This window comes from Cricetulus griseus, assembly GCF_003668045.3.
Source record: "Cricetulus griseus strain 17A/GY chromosome 1 unlocalized genomic scaffold, alternate assembly CriGri-PICRH-1.0 chr1_0, whole genome shotgun sequence".
Taxonomy (NCBI): domain Eukaryota; kingdom Metazoa; phylum Chordata; class Mammalia; order Rodentia; family Cricetidae; genus Cricetulus; species Cricetulus griseus.
This window is the reverse complement of record NW_023276806.1, coordinates 173,854,637-173,873,175: the sequence shown is the minus strand read 5'-3', so window position 1 is coordinate 173,873,175 and position 18,539 is coordinate 173,854,637. Positions and strand designations below refer to the sequence as shown.

At 44.5% G+C, this 18,539-nt stretch overlaps 1 protein-coding gene and 1 long non-coding RNA gene across 2 annotated transcripts in view; one reads left to right on the top strand and one right to left on the bottom strand.

Annotated features, from left to right (window-relative positions):
• The window catches only part of LOC118239491, a 28,661-nt gene extending 16,439 nt beyond the window's left edge, over window positions 1–12,222 (bottom strand). Inside the window, exon 1 of the long non-coding RNA XR_004771812.1 lies at window positions 12,116–12,222. This is a non-coding gene — a long non-coding RNA (uncharacterized LOC118239491). The remainder of the gene's footprint in view (window positions 1–12,115) is intronic.
• The window catches only part of Magi2 (membrane associated guanylate kinase, WW and PDZ domain containing 2), a 1,367,305-nt gene that overhangs the window by 1,306,309 nt on the left and 42,457 nt on the right, over window positions 1–18,539 (top strand). The window contains 1 exon segment of the mRNA XM_027393460.2: window positions 10,306–10,444. Coding sequence (XP_027249261.1) covers window positions 10,306–10,444 — 139 coding nt within the window.

Genomic DNA, 18,539 nt, shown 5'->3' with positions numbered 1-18,539 from the left:
CTCTGACCACACCCTCACAAGCGAGTCAGGCACACCTGTAGCCATCCCCTAAGCAGGCGTGGCTACAGCTTCCCCTACATCTATCACCAGCTGTTCCCGCTCCTTGTCCCCTCCCATATTTATTTTTTAAAAGTCACCTTGCTCACTTGCCTGCACATACATGCACACAGACATACAGACATGCACATGTTAGATGCTACACGAGATACTATAAAAACGCAGAGCATGCTCTCTGATCAATAGCTGGACTCTAGGGGTAAATTAGAAGTTCCATAGGAGTTTGTTCCCAGTGCCTCTCATGGGAACAATCACTACATCTGTTTTTAGCCGGTTATGTGAACTGACATAGCAATGCTAAAAGCAAAGGGTTGCTTCCACCTTGTGGCTGTCTCCTTCAGGGACTTGGCGGTAAAGCATCCTAGGGTTGCCTCTCATTGAAAGCTGAAGAAGACTGTGTTGATTTCACTTGTATAACTTTTTACCTTCTTAAAATTATAAGCATTAGAAATGTTTGAGGTCTTGTTTTCACAGAAGTCAAATTTTAGTTTTGCCCAAAGCCAAGTAGGTATGTGTTTATTTAAGAAATATTCATGAAGCTCTCGTCTCATCCCAAGCAACTTTATTAGCAGTGGCAAAACACTGAGGCACCTCCTGCCTCAAAGCTCTCAGCCATGAGTGCTCAGAGTCCCACAGTCTCCTCTGTCTCCCACATGCCCTCACCTCTCTTCAGTGTCTCCCTCTTCCACCAGTGGGGAAGGACTAGTCTTTGCCCCCTTTATAAGTAGATTTTACTCTTTGTTATAGTAAAGCAATACAGTACAGCGCTGCCAGGAGGTACAAAGACATACTGTGACTTTCCAAGAGTTTATCATTTTGTCAGCTGAAAGGTGGGAGGAATAAAGTCCATGGACACCTCTAGAGGTTTCGATGCCCCAGTACTATAAGAGAGGCAAGCCACAGTATATTGGGACCAGAGCAAAAGGAGGAGGAATTGTCCCTACAGAGGCCAGTGATAGCTTCTTGGAGAATCTGAGGTGAATGTTGACGAATGGCCATGATTAAAAGATGAGGTTCGAAGGCAGGAAAAACAGCAGAATAAATTTAAAAAGCCAAATAGGAAATCGGGGAGGATAAGAAATGGGCCAGACTGAATGCACGAGAGGGGTGGAAACAGGCTACGACATTAGAGGCTTTCAGGTTCCTAAGGAGCCTCAGAGCATGGAGTCTGTTCAGAGACCATGAGGATGAGGGCAGGTACTGGAAGAGGAGAGACCAAAACCAGAAGTGGGCTGCGTGACCTCATAGTAGCGACTTCTTGGTAGAAGTCCCAACAGTGGCTATATGGACTGAAAGAGGGAAAGAAAGGGGAACTGAAAGGTGAGTGGAGGGAAGGAAGGGATGTAGCACGATTAATAAAAGACCCAGAGACAGATATTGGGGTCCAAGCTTCAAGCTGAAGATCAGAGAAGCAAAGCAGCCAAGCCAGTAGATCTTACCTCTACCCAGGTAATGACAATCCTGTCTCCACGAATCCTCAGAGGCAAAAGGCTCTGAATTCCTGTCTCCTCCTCTTTATATTCCTTTCTCTGCCCAGCCACATTCTCCTATCTCCCCCTCCCTAGTGCTGGGATTAGCGTGTGATCCCAGGTGCCGAGATAATCTTTGTGTGAGCTGTTTCTTTTAGGACTTGATGAATTTCGTGTAGTCAGTATGGTCTTGGACTAACAGATTCATCTACCTCTTTATCCTGAGACCTGGGATTAAAGGTGTGTGTCTGGCTTCTATGGTTAACTAATATGGCTGCTTTTCTATTTTGATCTCCAGTGGCTTAAATAAATCATAAACACTCTATCACCACAAAGGGGCTGTTCTACTCTCACTGAGGAAAAGGCAAATGGCTAAACACAAGGGTAGCTCTGAGGTTTTAGGCAAACACCATTGATACTGCTGATTTTCCTACGAAGGGCTTAAAGGGATGTCTGTGGTTAAAAGGAAATACTGCAACACAGTAAAGTTCCCAAAAACCACCTTTCCAATGAAAGTTGGGAAAAGTAAACACCATCCAACTTTGAAGTCTTGCTCTTGAATTATTTATTAATCTCCACATCTGGCATACCACTTGTCATGATCATTCACCATTTCTGTCTCTGCCCCCACCCTGCATCAACTGTACCCCAATGTCAGTCCTTCTTTTATTCCGCCATCTCATCCAAGCCTGTTCTTTTTCATCCCTGCCCCATGCAGTGTCCTTGGGAAGATGGCTGTGCTGGATTACCCAAACACTCCTGGACTCCAACTCATGTTAGAGTTGGCCACTGAGAAATACCAGCAGAAAGAGACTGTATACATTAGTTTTGTATTCATACTATAGTAAATGACCACAAATTTAGTGTCTGGAGACAATGCACACTGACTATCTCACAATTCTAGAGGTCAAAAGTCCAAATCTTTTCACTGGGTTAAAAGGGAGGCGTCAAGTCAGCAGCACTGGCTTCCAGGGGAAATGTTGCCTTTTTCAGTATCCTGAGACATCTCTTGCCTTGGCTTCTAGCCCATTCCTCCATCCTCAGGCCCATCAGCTCAGCATCTTCTCTCCTCCCTGACCTCTGCTTCTATCCTTTTATCTCTCTTAGATTTTGACTCTTGGGATTGGACCTAGACAGATATTCCAGGATAACCCATCTCTCAAACCTTAAGGTTGGGCTAGAGGTACATCTCAGCTAGCTCAGTGGTGGAACTCTTTTCTGGTATGTGTGATGCACTGAATTCAGTCCCTGATTCAGAAAAAATGGGGTCTGGCATGTCACTCAGTAGTAGAACACAAGGCCTCACATTTCATCCCTACCATCAGACAGACAGATAGATAAGAGATAGATAGATAGATAGATAGATAGATAGATAGATAGATAGATAGATAGAATTTGCAATGTCCTTTTTTTATATAAAGTAAAATATTCACAGCTTCCAGGAATTCGGAAGTAGAAGTATAGGGTGTGGGAGGTAACAAGACTATTTTCTCTACACCGACAGATGGCTGTTTTTCTTGTGTTTCTGCTCCCTGCAAATTTGCTCTGGGCCTAGCAGAACTTCTCTCTGCAGCTTCAACTCCAAACAGGCAGCCTCTGTTCCATGGTTCTCTTTCTTGATCCCAGTAACTTCTCTATTTCCTCAGGCCTTTCAGGCTAGAGGTGGCAACAGCGCCACTCCACTTACACAATAGTGCCTCCATAGCCCTTTTCGTTTTTCTACCTATCCAGAGTTGTAAAACAATGCCTTCATTAAATTACTCTCAAGACTGTAGCTGACCACTGTGCTACCCATGTTGATATACCATTAGCATTCTAACCTACACGGCTACCGTGTCAGGTCTAGAACAGGCACACCCGCAGAGAGCCTGCATGTAAACACAATATGGAAGACGGTCAGCTTCAACAAAACAGGAATTGTGATCTTGTGCCAAAAGGGCAGCCATTGCTCAAAGTCCAGCTGGTGAGCACTTCTGAGAGTAAGTATATCTGATTAGGCAAGAATGCAGAATAACACTTTTGCTTTCAGTTGCATACAGGGAAGGGAGATGACAGCCTGCACACAGTCCACAGTTAAATCTCCCTCTGTGATTTTCTTTTTGTTTATTTTTCAATCAGCAAGGCAGACAGACTTCATGACCTCACGTAAGTGATTTCTGAGCAACTGTAGAAGCTCAGCTAGGCTGCCGATGGGAGCCTTCCATTCCTGCGCTGGCAAATGATTTTGAGATATTATCCAGTCTCTGTTTGCCTGAAGAGTTAAAGAGCATCTGAAAATGGAATGGGGCTGCTTGTGTTGTTCTCCTTTGTAGAAGCTATTTCTGCTTCAACAAGCTCGCCTTTAAACTCTCTGTCTTCACACTCATGTCTGCTTCATGTCTGCTGCCACACTCCAGGTGATTTCTTTGTATTAACTCAGGATTTAAATTACCTGCCAAGCACTCAATGAGATTCTCTTCCTAAAGATTTCATCTAGAATCATAAAATCAAAATAGCATCCCTGGCCTATAAAAATGCCTGCAAGGCAGTACTTAACAACCCAAGAAGAATCTTTTGCCTCTCAGAGATATTTCCACAGAAACAATATTTGCCCTATTCCCTACTTAACACTCCAGCAGTAAGCTGCCTCCCTCCTAGGTTCATTGTGTAAAGTTTACTACTGTGCTCTTTTCCCTCCTCTACCATAATGATGATGAAGATGAAGAAATTTATTATCACAGTTAACAATAGATTGTATTTATAGATGTGCATTTTAGGTTATAAGGTATATATGTATGCTGTGTGTTACTCAATCTGGGGCCAAGTAGGTGACATATACTATGAAACCAAGGTAAATTCTCATTGTAAACCTTAATTAAATTCAGTTTAAGCAAAAAGCAGCACAGAATTAAATGAAATATCTAAAAAAAAATCCCTTCCTTCAGCCATCCTTCTGTTAAACAATACTTAGGGACATTCCCCTGTGGCTGGACTCATGCTGTTGGGAAGCTTACACTATTAGACAGGAAAAGGAAATTCTTCTAAAGAAATGCACAGGAAAGGAGCTCCCCAAGGCTGGTGGGATCCCACAACCCCTCTTGGATGATCTGGTAGCTGAGGTTGGTCTTAAGAGATGAGTAAGATGAACCTGTTTGAAATGAAGTAGGAAGCATCCAGGCAGACGGAAGAAATAGCATCTATGAAAGGACAGAAACGAGAAGCCCTCTCGAATCCTCAGAGCGCCAGGAAGAGATGGCCCAAGAGCATGCATAAAGGCAGAGAGAGCGCTTCAGAAGTAGGACATCAACTGCTTCTCTGTAAGAGTTCTGGAGATTAAGGAGAGTTGTAAACAGTCTAATAAAACTGTGTACATGATTGGGGTCCGGAGTGTCTGCCAGAGAAAATGGAAGCTTTGATGGCAAGACCAAGTTGTCATTTAAAGGCTGACTGCTTCTCTGGTTGGGATACTGAACTATCTGTAATTTCACAATTTTTCCATGTTTAAATTTAGAGGCTTAAAGAACTGCATGAGAAATGGAGGCTTTTGAGCAGAGAGTGCTCCTGAGTCACTGCCAAGGGCAGTCTGCTAATTAGAACGTCCAGCCCAACAACACTCCGCTGCAGATCAGTGCACTCAGTCAAAGGCTGAAGTTTTCTTCAACTGTGACTACATCTTTTTAAGGGGTAAACATCAAATCATAAAAGCACAGAAGATGTTATACCACCCACAGTTCATGGCAGCCCTCAGAACAATACAGTGGCCTGTAACTTCTTAAAGGCACTGTGGTCCTCATCCCCATGCCCTCCTAGGCTTGTGTGCACTCAGGTGTCACCTTGATCAAGGTCATTTCATGTTTCTATTAGGACAGATTTTTCTTGAGAGATATTAGAAAGTTTCTCTTTTGAATGGTTACTTATCTAGAACATAATATAAAGACAAAAACTCAATTTTCAACATACAAATTGAGACAAATAAAATTCACAGCTTGAACAATCTCAAACATTCGTTTCCATTTCCAATTGGATCCCAAGTTTTCTCTGTGGAAGAACCTGCTGACTTGACAGGCTCCTGTCCCATTGTGTAACAAGAACCAGGCAATATGACAGGTAGCTGTGTCCCATCTCATTCAAGAGGAATGAGGTGGTTAAGAAAACACTTGGTGGAGCCCTTGGAAAATATGTTCACTGTAAATAATTACTAACAGGGCAGGGGATGCGGTTCAGACATCAGTGCACTGGTATGCACTAGGCTTGGACTCGGCTTCTAGCACTTTGGAATAATACTATAAGAAGAATGGTGATAGGAATAGTGTGTCTATCAAAGGTCAATCATAAAAACTGTCATGAAATATAAAGGGTCAGCCTGGACAGAAGGCTGACTCAGAGCACTCTCTGCCCTTGCAGGGGAGCACTTTGGTTCCCAAAAGCCACGTGTTGGCTGGCTACCAACAGTTACCATAATTCCAGGGGCTCACATGCCCTATTCTGGCCACCACAGACACCAGGCATGCACATGGTGAACATACAGGCAAAACACTAACACAGCTAAAGCAAAACTAAACATTTTTACAATTTTAAAAGTATATTAAAGTCACTATCAAGTAAGGATCAGTCTGTCTCTTCTTGCTCCAGTGGGGTGACTTGTGGCCACCAGCATCCTCCTGTTTGAGTAGCCAGAAGTGATAACCTAGAGCGATGAAGGCCCTAATTCTCACTTTTTTTTTCCTTTAGCACCTTACGAAGTTTCTCTTCCCCCTCTTCTTCCTTCAGGATTCATTTCTAACTTACCTCTAATAGTTTGTTCAGTTCACCTTTATGAAAACCTCATCTTGTTTCCTACAAATGCTATAGAAATTATTACAATTTGGCTTGAGTTGCTTAAGACAGTGTTTCCAGAAAACTTGAGGTGTATGCTGAGGTGCCCAAAGCTTACTTCTCTGTATCATGAGAATGAATACGTTGGCTATAACTGAAAAGCAAACCAAGCATGCATTGCCTCAACCTGATTAGCTGAGGACCTACCTGCCAAGGAGGTGTTGCAGGAACAAAAAACATAGAATCAGTGGGAAGAACAGTCTGTAAGTGATATGTATGACATTGATATGGGACCTGAGAATATCAGCCACAAATGTGGCCCACACTCAACCTCCCTGAAACAAGGAATTGAAGAAGTAATCTTTTATCCATGGGTGAGAAGCCCAGCTTCTCACACTGGGCTATAATCTGGGATCGTTTCACTCATGACAGTCATGAAAATCAGTTCTTGTTTTGTAATAGTCAGATAAGAACCATTAACTGACAGCAATCGCTAACAGCTGGGCATGGTGGCGCTCGCCTTGAATCCCATCATTCTCAGAGACAGAGGCAGGCAGATCTCTATGAAGCTGAAGCCAGCCTTATCTACACAGAGAGTTCCACACCAGCCAAGATTGCATAGTGAAACCTTGCCTCAGAAAAACTGAACAAACAAGAAAATAAATAAATAAATAAATAAACTTTCTGAGCATACAGAGGGCCATAAAGAAGTAGAAATGAAGCTGTACTTAATGTATTTCATACAAAGACTATTGAGCCACATACTTTTCGTGTGACTTAGCAGTGTGACTGTATCCAGGGCTGGGTGTGTTTATGCATGCCTAGAGTCCCAGCACTCTGGAGACTGAGACTGGAGGATGAAGAGTTGGGAACCAGCCCGAATAACATAGTGAGAGAGACACTATCTCAAAACCAAAATGTGTCAGTACAGAATTTAAAGTTTAACATCTGAATTGCCAATCACTTAAATTCTGAGATTAACCTTTACCTGCCTTGGCCTTCTAGTAGGAAGAGAAAAAAAAAAGAATTTACTTCACACAGCCTCAAGCACATGTGAGGATTTGATGATAATTTTGTTAATGAAAACTCCACCATAGTGTAGGACCTGAGGTAGATGAAGGGTGTGGGACAGAATAGGCTATGCCACAAGGAGACAGGCACCTCAGCCTGCGTTGCCCCAAGGCATAGCTTTGCTTAAAGATTGCTATTGCCCCAAGGAGACCACAGATAATAATATTTCTAAATCCCTTGGCTAATTTTCTAAATTTCGTATTTCCTCAAATGACACAAGGCCCCAGGCCACACACAAGTCCAAAATCACCTTGCCTGAATTAAGCCTTTTTCTTTCCATTTCCCTCTCCATCCTTTCTTCCCTTCTCCTCTTCATCCCTTCTTCCTTCCTCCCTCCTTTCTTCCTCCTCTCCATCCGTCCTCCCCTCCTTCTTCCTCCCCTTCATCCCTTCTTTCCTACATCCCTCCTCCCCTCTGTCCCTTCTCTCTGTCCCTCTTCCCTCCATCCCTCCTCCCTCCTTCCTTCCTCCCTTCCATCCCTCCGTGTCTCCATCCTGCCTTCCCTGCCTTTTCCCTTTTTCTTCTTCCCTGTCCTTTTCTCCCCCTCCCTGAATTTTGGAATACAGTATTTTACAAATTCTCTAAGAACTCCTTGAAGTTTCATTTTAGTCACATATCTCCATTGAAGACAGTTCTACAGTGGAGAGAATACAGAAAGAGAACACATCAGTTTCTTCATCCTGAACGACTGTGGGTTTCATACTAATTTCCCATCTCATAGACAGGAACATGATGCTTTAGGGGCATACACTACAAGTTGGAGTGAAGTTGGATGAGATGAGAAAGTAATGAGAGGCCTTCTCCTGCCGACAGGCCCGTCTTTCTATACAGAGGATGGAAATGAAGGAAGCCGGATCCTACGTTTACTTAGAGAGTTTCGGTTAAAATGGTTAAACATAAAACTGTTGGAATGACTATGGAAATTCTGCCTTTCTGCCATTCATACTGGCACAAGGAAAGACAGGAATCGCCATGCTGAGGCTGGACTATCTCTTATGTTGACCTAGCTCCAAATGAGCTGGTCCATTTTGCAAGGTACCCAGACCACCCGGCAAAATTATGAACAGAAGTGATTCCATTCTATTAAACACTTCCACCCCTAAGGATTTTTTTTTCTAATTTTAGTAATATCTTGGTGTAGTCCAAGACTTTTGTTGCTCCCAATAAGGGAGGAATGAGGGGTCTGGAGCGAAATCTGGCTCCAGTGATATGCTTACTGCACAAGCAGGAGCCCTATTTCAGATCCTCGGTGCCAATGTCGAAAGTTCGGGTACAGCAGCAAGTCCCTGTCATCCCAGTGCTAAAGAGATAGAGAAGGGAGGATTCCTTAGGTTCTGGCAGTCCAAAAGAAAAGTACGGAAAGAAAAAAGAGGAGGAGGACAAAATAAGCAGTGCCTTTCTAAGGAATGCCCACAGACCCAGCCGAGCCTTCCCCCCAAGACAGATCCCTCACCTGAAGGAAGGAGGCAAGGTTATGTCTCCACCTAAAGGTAGGGTCTTCTTTACGATGTCTAACCTGGTAGATAATGAGACAGCCTTCAGACCACCATATCAACCTCCCATCTTTCCACTCCACTCAGAGAAACATCTAACTACCATCTTGCTCCCGTCAATTTACTCCTTGTTTAAAGTGAGTGCCCAATTGGTGTCTTATAAACAAACCCCAAATTCCTGAGAGGTACCTTAAACACAAACGGAACACTTTGCATATGGGGTATTGCATATGATGATATTAACCTTTCATTTTAGTCCTGCCTTCTGAGTTATCCTGTGTAATGTGGATGCCACAGACACGATGCCATCATCTTCCGCTGCCCCAATCCCATGCCTCTAGAGTCCACCAAGCACATGAAGGGAAATCCTTATTGTCATGATATTTAAAAGGGTCTGGACCTCTAGAAGAATCCTCCTTAGACAGAGATGCAACCTCCCTGTTAAGTATGTTGGGGCTCTTACTGCTGTGCTCTGTTGCCACGGTGATAGCAACAGCCTGCTCCTCTGTCTGCCCAATCTACTTGACTGCAGTTCTTGGTTCTCTCTGCTTTATAGATATCAACTAGGATGAGATCTTCTTTGTTTAAGAAACCATCTACAATAAAGTTTTGCAAAGCAACTCATTGTATTTTCCCTGGCTAATTTGTCTTAAGTAACTTGCCCTGGAATTCAATACATTTTAGTTCAAATGCCCATGACAATAATGATCCTTGGAGGCTGCAGGTTATGTTCAGAGTTGAAGCTCTTTATATCCTATTGTCTATTCACAAAAGCTAAACGGGAACTTCTTAAGGAGCACAAGCATTTTTGACAATTCCAGGGGGAATGATGCTTCACCAAACAGCTTCTGGCAACCAGGTGTGAGCGTGGCAAAGATTTCACTAGCGCATTAGTCATGTGGAGAGAACAGAGTCTCATTTTTAATTCAAGGGACAGTGATAGAGAACTCATCATCAAACCGGAGTATCAGCTAACTGCTGTTTACCATGAAGGCAGTTTTATTGCAATAGCACCCAGAGAAATTTAAATGATGCATAGCAAATATTCTCAGAGCAGCACAAAAACTAATCATTCCTCCCAGTGTGCTAAACAGATACTGTGCAAAGCCAAAGGCTGGTGATGCGTTCAATGAAAAAGCCTTGGAATATTTACTTCTCAATTCAAACAAAGCTTCCAGGATATTTTGAAGTGGAATATCAGATTTATTTTTCCATTTTTTTAATGCCTAGTGTTTTAACTAAGGCCTCTGCCATCCTAATTGTGAGTAGTGCAGCTTGTGATGAAGTTAGTCAGACTCAGCCATGGATGACCCTTTCCTAGGAGGCCGACAAGCCGCACAGGTGCTCTTTACAAGCGGGGTGATATTTGAACAGTTGGAAATGCACACGTTTGCCTGACTTCATTCCTCTCTAATTGACAGGTAGGAGATCAAATCATTGAAATCAATGGGGAAAGCACAAGGGACATGACACACGCCAGAGCAATAGAACTCATCAAATCCGGAGGACGAAGAGCGAGGCTGCTGCTGAAGCGGGGCACCGGCCAAGTCCCAGAGTATGGTGCGTGTCGCTCTCCTTTCAACTGTTCTGCTTTTTTCAGTGTGTTACAAATACGCAGGCTTTCTTTCTTTTTTAAATATAAAACTGCATCAGTCCTCTATGGCTACCAGAAATGGTATTTACCATCAGTAGATGGACAAGCACACATGCCAACTTAAGCCCCAGATGTATGTGTGTGAACCCTTTCCTTAGCTTGTGAAGGTAGGGAATGCTTAAAGGAGCAAATGTGTGAGCTTACAGGGCATCTCTGAGTGTGCAGGGAGAGCCAGCACCACTCGTACATGGGAACCATTACAATTAGTTTGATAGTGCTCTGTTCATTTGAGTCTGCAGTAACTTACCAGTTTTTCTCTGAAATCACACGTGCTTTAGGCAATCCTATAGGGTTACTAACTCAGGCCAGGGGATGAGCCAGAGCCAGTGTTCAGGGCGTGAAATTTACAATGCTAACTTCAGCCCATTCGATGGCTGCATTTCCCTGGCACTTAGAGATTCTTCAAAAAATGCATTCCTATGCTGTTTTCATACGCTTTTAAAAAGTTTTTTTCATTGTTTTTTTTTCTTTTATAAAACAAAGCATTTAATTGGGGGCTTGCTTACAGCTTCAGAGAGTTAGTCCATGATCCTCACCGTGGAGTGGGGGCATATCGAGAGCATGGTAGCATTCATGACACCGGAGCACTAACTGAGAGCTACATCCTGATCTGCAAACAGAGAGAGCGTGTGCGTGCCTAGGTGGACGGAAGCTTTAAAGGACATTTTAAATCACAGTTTGCTTTCAAGAGTCTTTAAAGTTGTTATGTCCCAGAAGCCTGTTGCCAGCATCACTGGCAGTGTAGACAGCCGAGCTAACACAGTGGAGTGGTCCTCCTGTGAAAAGCTCCTCAACCCCAGCTCTCTTTAAAAGTATTTTCAGAGCCTAGGGGTGTGGCTCAGTGTAACACAGGGGCCCTGGGCTTTATCCCTAAGAAACAAAATAGAAACATTTTCTAGGGAGCACTAGAGACAGACAGGCAGCAATGATGAGCCACACAGAATATCAGGATGTCAAGAGGAATTCACCACAGGCCTCAGGGAACCCTTCGCATCCGGCATCTATGAGAAGTGGTCCACTTTCACCACCACCCCATTCCTACCCAGAAGAACTTGTAAAACATGTCTTCCCCTTTCAAATAACGCTTTCTATATGCTACATAAGCAACCACTACACCTCCTTGTTGGCAGGGCAGACCAGTGCCCTGAAGCACTCAGCTGAAATCTTGACCTTCAAAGACCCTCACAGACACCCAGGTCCTTGCCTGCAGAGCTAGCAGACCCTCATGGTGAATCAGAAAACATAGGGAAGCTTCTGCAAGGCTGGCTCTGTGCCCAGGGAAATACTTGATCCCATGTTCTCACCCACAAAGCTTGGATCTAATAAACCATTTTTAAATATTGATGGCAGCAATAAGCATAGGCTTGTCAATGACACCAACACTAATCTCTCTGTGAAGAACTGGACCTCCTAGAATAAAGTGACTTTATATATCCTAAAGCATCAACTGATTCAACAAGACCAAAGTGACCTGTGGGATTCTAGCACATCTAAAAATAGACCTCATTTGAAAGGTGTGATTCATTCCATGCCAAGACTAGACTACTATCAAAGTTACTACCATTCTTAATACCTACCAAGTGACTCTTTGTAGAGTTGCTCGGTCCTGCTCCATTGCCCTCGGCTTCTTGTTCCTTTTCAAATTCACCGGTCCCCACTTGGAACATCCGCACACCAGCTGCTCATCTACAACGAGAAGGTAAAACTTCATACTGATACAGTATACCTTGTCTACTTGAGGAAAACATGAACACACACAGTTTTGGAGCAAGACAAAACCCCCTGACCTTATCAGCATTATTTCGTTCTAAATATCATCCAAACATAGCTGGCTCAGTTAAAGTCTCAAATTAACCAATACAGAGCAGCTTTGAATATATGGGCACACTTTTGAGGGTCTCCGTAGGGACATTATTAGCTATTGTAACATTGTTTTGAATGTATGTTTTTCTAAAACATCCAGTTACACTTGCTGATGGTCTCAGCACTTACTAGCTGCCCTTCTAAGATGTAGACTTTGTAAAATTAGTTTAGAGATGATGAAACAAATTAGAGTGAGGGGATGCCTGTCAGAGCAGTGGAAGAACAGACTAAACTGAGCAGACCCTAGCTCTTGAGAAGTACATGAGGAGTGAAGAAGACAGAGGGTCAATTCTACATCTTGGATGACAATGCCATCAAATGGTTTTATGGAATTTCATAACAACTACTGGCAGGCTCAGAGGTTCCCCAGGTGGCTCCTTCATCAAGAGACTTGCTAGATGAGCCTCTGGGGCATAGGCTATAGCTTCAGAGACTCACAGCTGAGTCACGTGGGACACAGAGAATTCAGGCAGCTTCTGGGGCATCCACATAGAGACTTCTTATGCTCACAGTTGCTCTCCTACAAAGAGTCACCCAGATTGTACTTTGCCCAAGCAGCAAAAATACAGCAGTGGAGCCAGGGAATCCATTAGCAACTCAGTGCGTATGATTTTCACTGGGGCTGGTCATGCAGGCACCCCCTGCCTAGGACATTCCAAAATTCCAGACTCCTGGAAGCAAAGCAGATGTTGACTATAATCGAGTCATTTGTATCAGCCGTTTAAGGGAAGTGAGACACGCTTAGCCTTCACACAGGGCTCATATTATTAGCACAGACGGTGATTTACAGCCATGTTCCCAGCAGAGACCACCCTCAAGAGCAGGCGTTTCTGAGCAGAGTGGGCCCTGGCCTGCTGTGTTGACTCTGCTCCGCATCAAGAGCAGACCAAAGACATGGCTACATTCATGACTACGTGAATGATGTCAAGACACATCCATGTCCAAGAAACAGTTCCTCCAGCATCAGTATGAAACACTCTGCATCAGGAAACCCATTCTTTTTGTTCAAGATAAACCAGAATGCATTTTAATAAAACACTCCTGAGAACAGGAGAGCGGCAATGAGTAACAACACAAGAAAATACTTGCACTGACCAAGGGATAGAATCAAGAATATAATCTACTTTGTCTAGCAATAGCCTAATCACAGGAAAATGAGATTTTTCTTGTCAAGTATTAATTTAAGCCTGTGTGCTTCCTTTGTCTGCCTTTCCAGACCCTAAATGTAGCACACTGCTTACCAGATCATTGCAGGGAGTTATCAGAGCCGAGAGGAGGCAAACTTAACCTCGCAGGGCCCCTTGGGGCTTATCTGGCCTAGAAAAGAGGTGACAGAGGGCGGGGGACTAGAGAACTGTGGGTGCCAGGTTTTAAGTCATTCCACCCATGCCCTCTGCTACTTACAGAACTAGGGATTGAGAGCAGCTTTGAAATGGAACCCCTTATCTGGACGTGGGGACTTGTCAAAGAAAAGCGGATCTCAGTCAAGAGACACACAGAGCTGCAGCTCTGAGTTCTTAGGTTGATCTGTGACAGAGAGATAAATGTTGGTACAATTGAAAAGGGGGGAAAAACAGCAGGCACAATCTGTCAGATCATTGATTAACCAAAATCGGTGTAACTCCAAGTGAACTGAGGAAGGGAATAAACACACTGCAAATAAGCCAGCCAGAATTACCATAAGACTGATGGCCAGGTGACACCTCAGCCAAATCAGAGGTAGAAACCGACAAGTGCCCCTGCCACCGCACAGGTCATGGCTGAACACAAGCAGTGCAGCAGCTGCAGAGGGAGCTGGAATTGATAAGGGCTTTGAAGAAGTTGCTTTTACAGTCAAGTCCTTGAAAGAGAAACTCAGGAGCTAGGCACTTCAAGTGCAGTCCTCCCGGTAAGAATTTGTTGATTATAAACTGAGTGGAAAGTGCGAATGTCTGGTCCCTTGACATGCCTCTCAGCTGCTGGTAGGAATGAAGACACTTCCCTCCACCCACTGAGAATGGAAAGATGAACACCCAAAGCGTGCAGCCAGCAGCACGGGTAGCTGTTATTCAGATTAAACCTGAAGAGGTTAAGGGAGGGGAAGTACGCATCCTGGCTGTAAAAACTTCCCAGGAATAAATTATACAAATTAGCTCCCTGCTTTGAAATATAGGTGTCCTTCATTAACAGTCAAGGCCTGGTGTGCAACGTGAACACACACTTTATTTGCAAACAAACCACCCAGCCAGAACCCAGGTCCATGTTAGTGTCCTTGGATTAAAGAAGAAGATGGAGAAGGAGAAGGAGAAGAAAAGGAGGAAGAAAGAAAAAGAACTAGAGGAAGAAAGGAAGGAAGGAAGGAAGGAAGGAAGGAAGGAAGGAAGGAAGGAAGGAAGGAGTTGCAGAATATTTCACAAAAGTGGCGGGTTTCCCTCAGGTATGTTTGCTGTTCCAAATGAAGCAGTCTTGGTGGGCTTGCTGCAGTACTCACTCTCCAGAGAACAACAGGGCATCTCTGTTTGTGGAGAACACAGAAGAGCATCCACATGCCAGTGGGAGACCTGATGATCTGAGGAGGCCATGCAGGACCAGAAGGATGAAGCAGAATTCTCCCCTATTGAGTAATCGGCAGGCAACATCACCCGATGTCCACATGAAGGGAAAGACAGCCAATTATCTGAGTAATACTTCTCCCTACACTTTGAACGTGAATTGTGTCTTTAGAAGGTTTTGACTCGGTTACAAGGTCTTCGTCAATGGAGTAGCGTGTGCATTCCATGGGTGTGATGAAACTGTTCTAGGGAGAGAAGAGTCTCCCCTTGAGCCAGTAGCTGCCCCTGAAGAAATGAATGCACTAAATAGTGGTTAACCATTAATTACAATTACGATGACTTAAGACAACCATATCAGAACACCCTGTGGGCAGAATCGGTCTCCAGTCGGGTGGTCCTTTGCTTACTCCTCTCCATGACACATACTGACAAACATCCTAAGCCCACCTTCTTATTCTTTTTTGCAGTCATTTGCCCAGGATCCCTTTCACTCCCTAACCAAAGATAAACTCCAGGAAGTATGTCTTTACCAACTATTGTATGTGGGAGAGATCCTGGAATTAATGCTATTGATTGACAGTTAATTAATCAATCCTCAACTAATTCAAGATTTACTGAGCACCTACTATGTGCATGGCACTTTGTAGGCACTGAGGTGAGCTTCAGGGCTGCCTTCAGGGAGCGGACAGCTGAACAATGAAGGCTGTTTCTAAGAGTAGCTGAAGAAAAGGCCTAAGAGAATCTGCTCTCAAGAAAGAATTAAAATAGGCTTATTAATTATTCATAGACTTTAATAAGCACTTCTAGAGCATTAGGCATTCTGGAAGAGCACTTGGCCTCTTTGGTCTGTTAAGTGTTTCCTTTGTAATAGTCCTGCTAATAACTCGTACTTTCTCTGAAGGAAGGCCTTGCTGAGTCTGGGTAAACCGCCTCCAAGACCTGATCTGAATTCTGAATTTCAAGAGTTTATCTAATACATTTACTATTCATGGCTGTGTGGCTACCATCCAGGTCAGGAACCTACAGAACTGTCACCAGGTGCTGGACAATGTGCTCCTCTGCCCCTGATGAAAGGGAAAAGGAGAGCTGATAACACCTCCCCTCCTACCCCAAGATGCTGCTCACGGGAGCCACAAGTGACTCCGTTGCCCTTGCACAGTCTGCCTGCCTCTTCAATAGGGCAAAGGGTGGTTTGCCTCAGTCATAAATTCTGAAATCTCATTTCATCTTCTGGCATCCACGGCTGAGCGCATCTTCCTTTTCCATGGGCAGCTCCACAAATCACTCATGAACACCTTGTGCTGAGTAAGAGAAAATGATGAAGCAGCTGAAGGGGCATTGCCCTGCAGCCCTGAGGTGATTGCTGGGATATACTGACACTCTATACCATCTGCAAGTCTCCACTGTAAAAACAAATCTACAAAAAAACGAAGAAGTCCATCTTCCCTTAAGTCCCATATCCATGCACTTTGAAAGGTCAGTGAACCAGGGAGCATATTTCTCGAGTGCCTTTCAGAAGAATCCCACGGGTATCTTAGAAAAGCTGAGACTCCTTCTGTCCGGCATCCACCCTGAAGAGCATGCTTGAGGGCGCTTGCCTCAACATAGAGCCGAGCCCATCACAGAAGTCCAAGTGCAAACACAGCTAGCTCAGTGGAAACACTCCTAAGTACTGGGAGATGCAGGCTGGATCTCAGGAAGTCCCCAGTACCAGACAGTGTTCCTTACATGGCAGGGAAATTGGAGGCAGGAAGTAGAAACCACAGGCAAGACCAAGATGGAGATCTAGAACAACCCATGCTTGTTGATAGAAGGGAAAAGGTAACAAGAGTAATCAGGGGTCTGGTGGTACTGGAGGCTGAGACAAGAGAATCACAAGTTCAAGGCCAGCATGAGCATTTCCGGAGACCCTGTCTCAAAATGAAAAGTTAGGAAAAGTCTAAGGTTATAATGCTGTAGGAGAGCTCTTGCATAGCACATGTGAGGCCTTGGGTTCACCCCTCAGCACCATGGTACCCCCACCACACACACACACACACACACACACACACACACACACACACACACACACACACCACACACACACACACACACACACACACACACACACACACCACACACACCACACACACACACACACACACACACACACACACCACACACCACACACCACACACACACACCACACACACACACCACCTACACACACACCACAAACACACACCACACACACACCACACACACACACACACACACAGCACACACACACCACATACACACAAACACACATACACACCACACACACACACACATACACCATACACACACCACACACACACACATACCACACACACACACAAACACACACCACACACACACATACCACACACACACAAACCACATACCACACACACACACTCACACCACGCACACACCACACACCACACACACACACACCACACACACACACACCACACACACACCACATACACACACACCACACACACACCACCACACACACCACACACACACACACCACACACACACACACACAGCACACACACACCACATACACACACCACATACACACAAACACACATACACACCACACACACACACACATACACCATACACACACCACACACACACACATACCACACACACACACAAACACACACCACACACACACATACCACACACACACACAAACACACACCACACACACACAAACACACACCACACAAACACACACACACACACACACACACACACACACACACACACACACCACACCACACACACACACCACTTTACAGCAGTGATAGAGCCTTTGAAATCCACAGGGCCTGTGCTTTCTCCCTTTCATGCCTCATAAACCCTCTAGGGACTCTGAAGAATATTTTCAATGTCTATGACATCTATTTACATGTGTGTGTGTGTAAATGTAGAGGTCAGAGGACAACTGTTGTTTGGGGTCATGCTCAGCTTACCAGGCTTGGCACAAAGCCGCTTTACCCAGGGAGCTCTCTCTCTCTGGCACACACTGTATTTTCAAGTGTGTCCCAGCATATTCAGAGGCCTTGATATCCGGGAGATTGCTGGATTTCTCTCTTCCAGCTCCACTGTGAAGGAGGAATCTGCATACGTCACACTCTCTGGCCCACTTGGTCACTCCCCGTTCTTAGATTTAGCTGTTGAAGCTTAGATATGGAAAGAGACTAAGTTTTCCTCTCACTGTGCTTTCTGTCTGCTGCCTTCTTGTCAGTCTGAGTAGTCTCCACTCTGGGGCCATGGTTGGCAGTCTGACATGGCTGATTCCAAATGAGCTTCCAACCCCTAAGCTACATGAGTCAAGAAGTTAATTGCACACACCAAGGCTGTTTGGACCCACTGTCTGGTTTGCTATTGCAGAAAAGGTTTTGCTCTTTATACAGGAATTTGCCAACAAAGTCCTGCTTTCCTGTGCTCAAAGCAAAGTCAATCCCTTACGTCACATTCATGGTAGGTCTAGCCACAGCCAGCAAACCCAGACCCCAGAGCAGCTCTTCAAAGGCACCTGTAGTAGTTTCCCCAACCCAGAAACCTACCAGAGGCCATTTTGAAACCA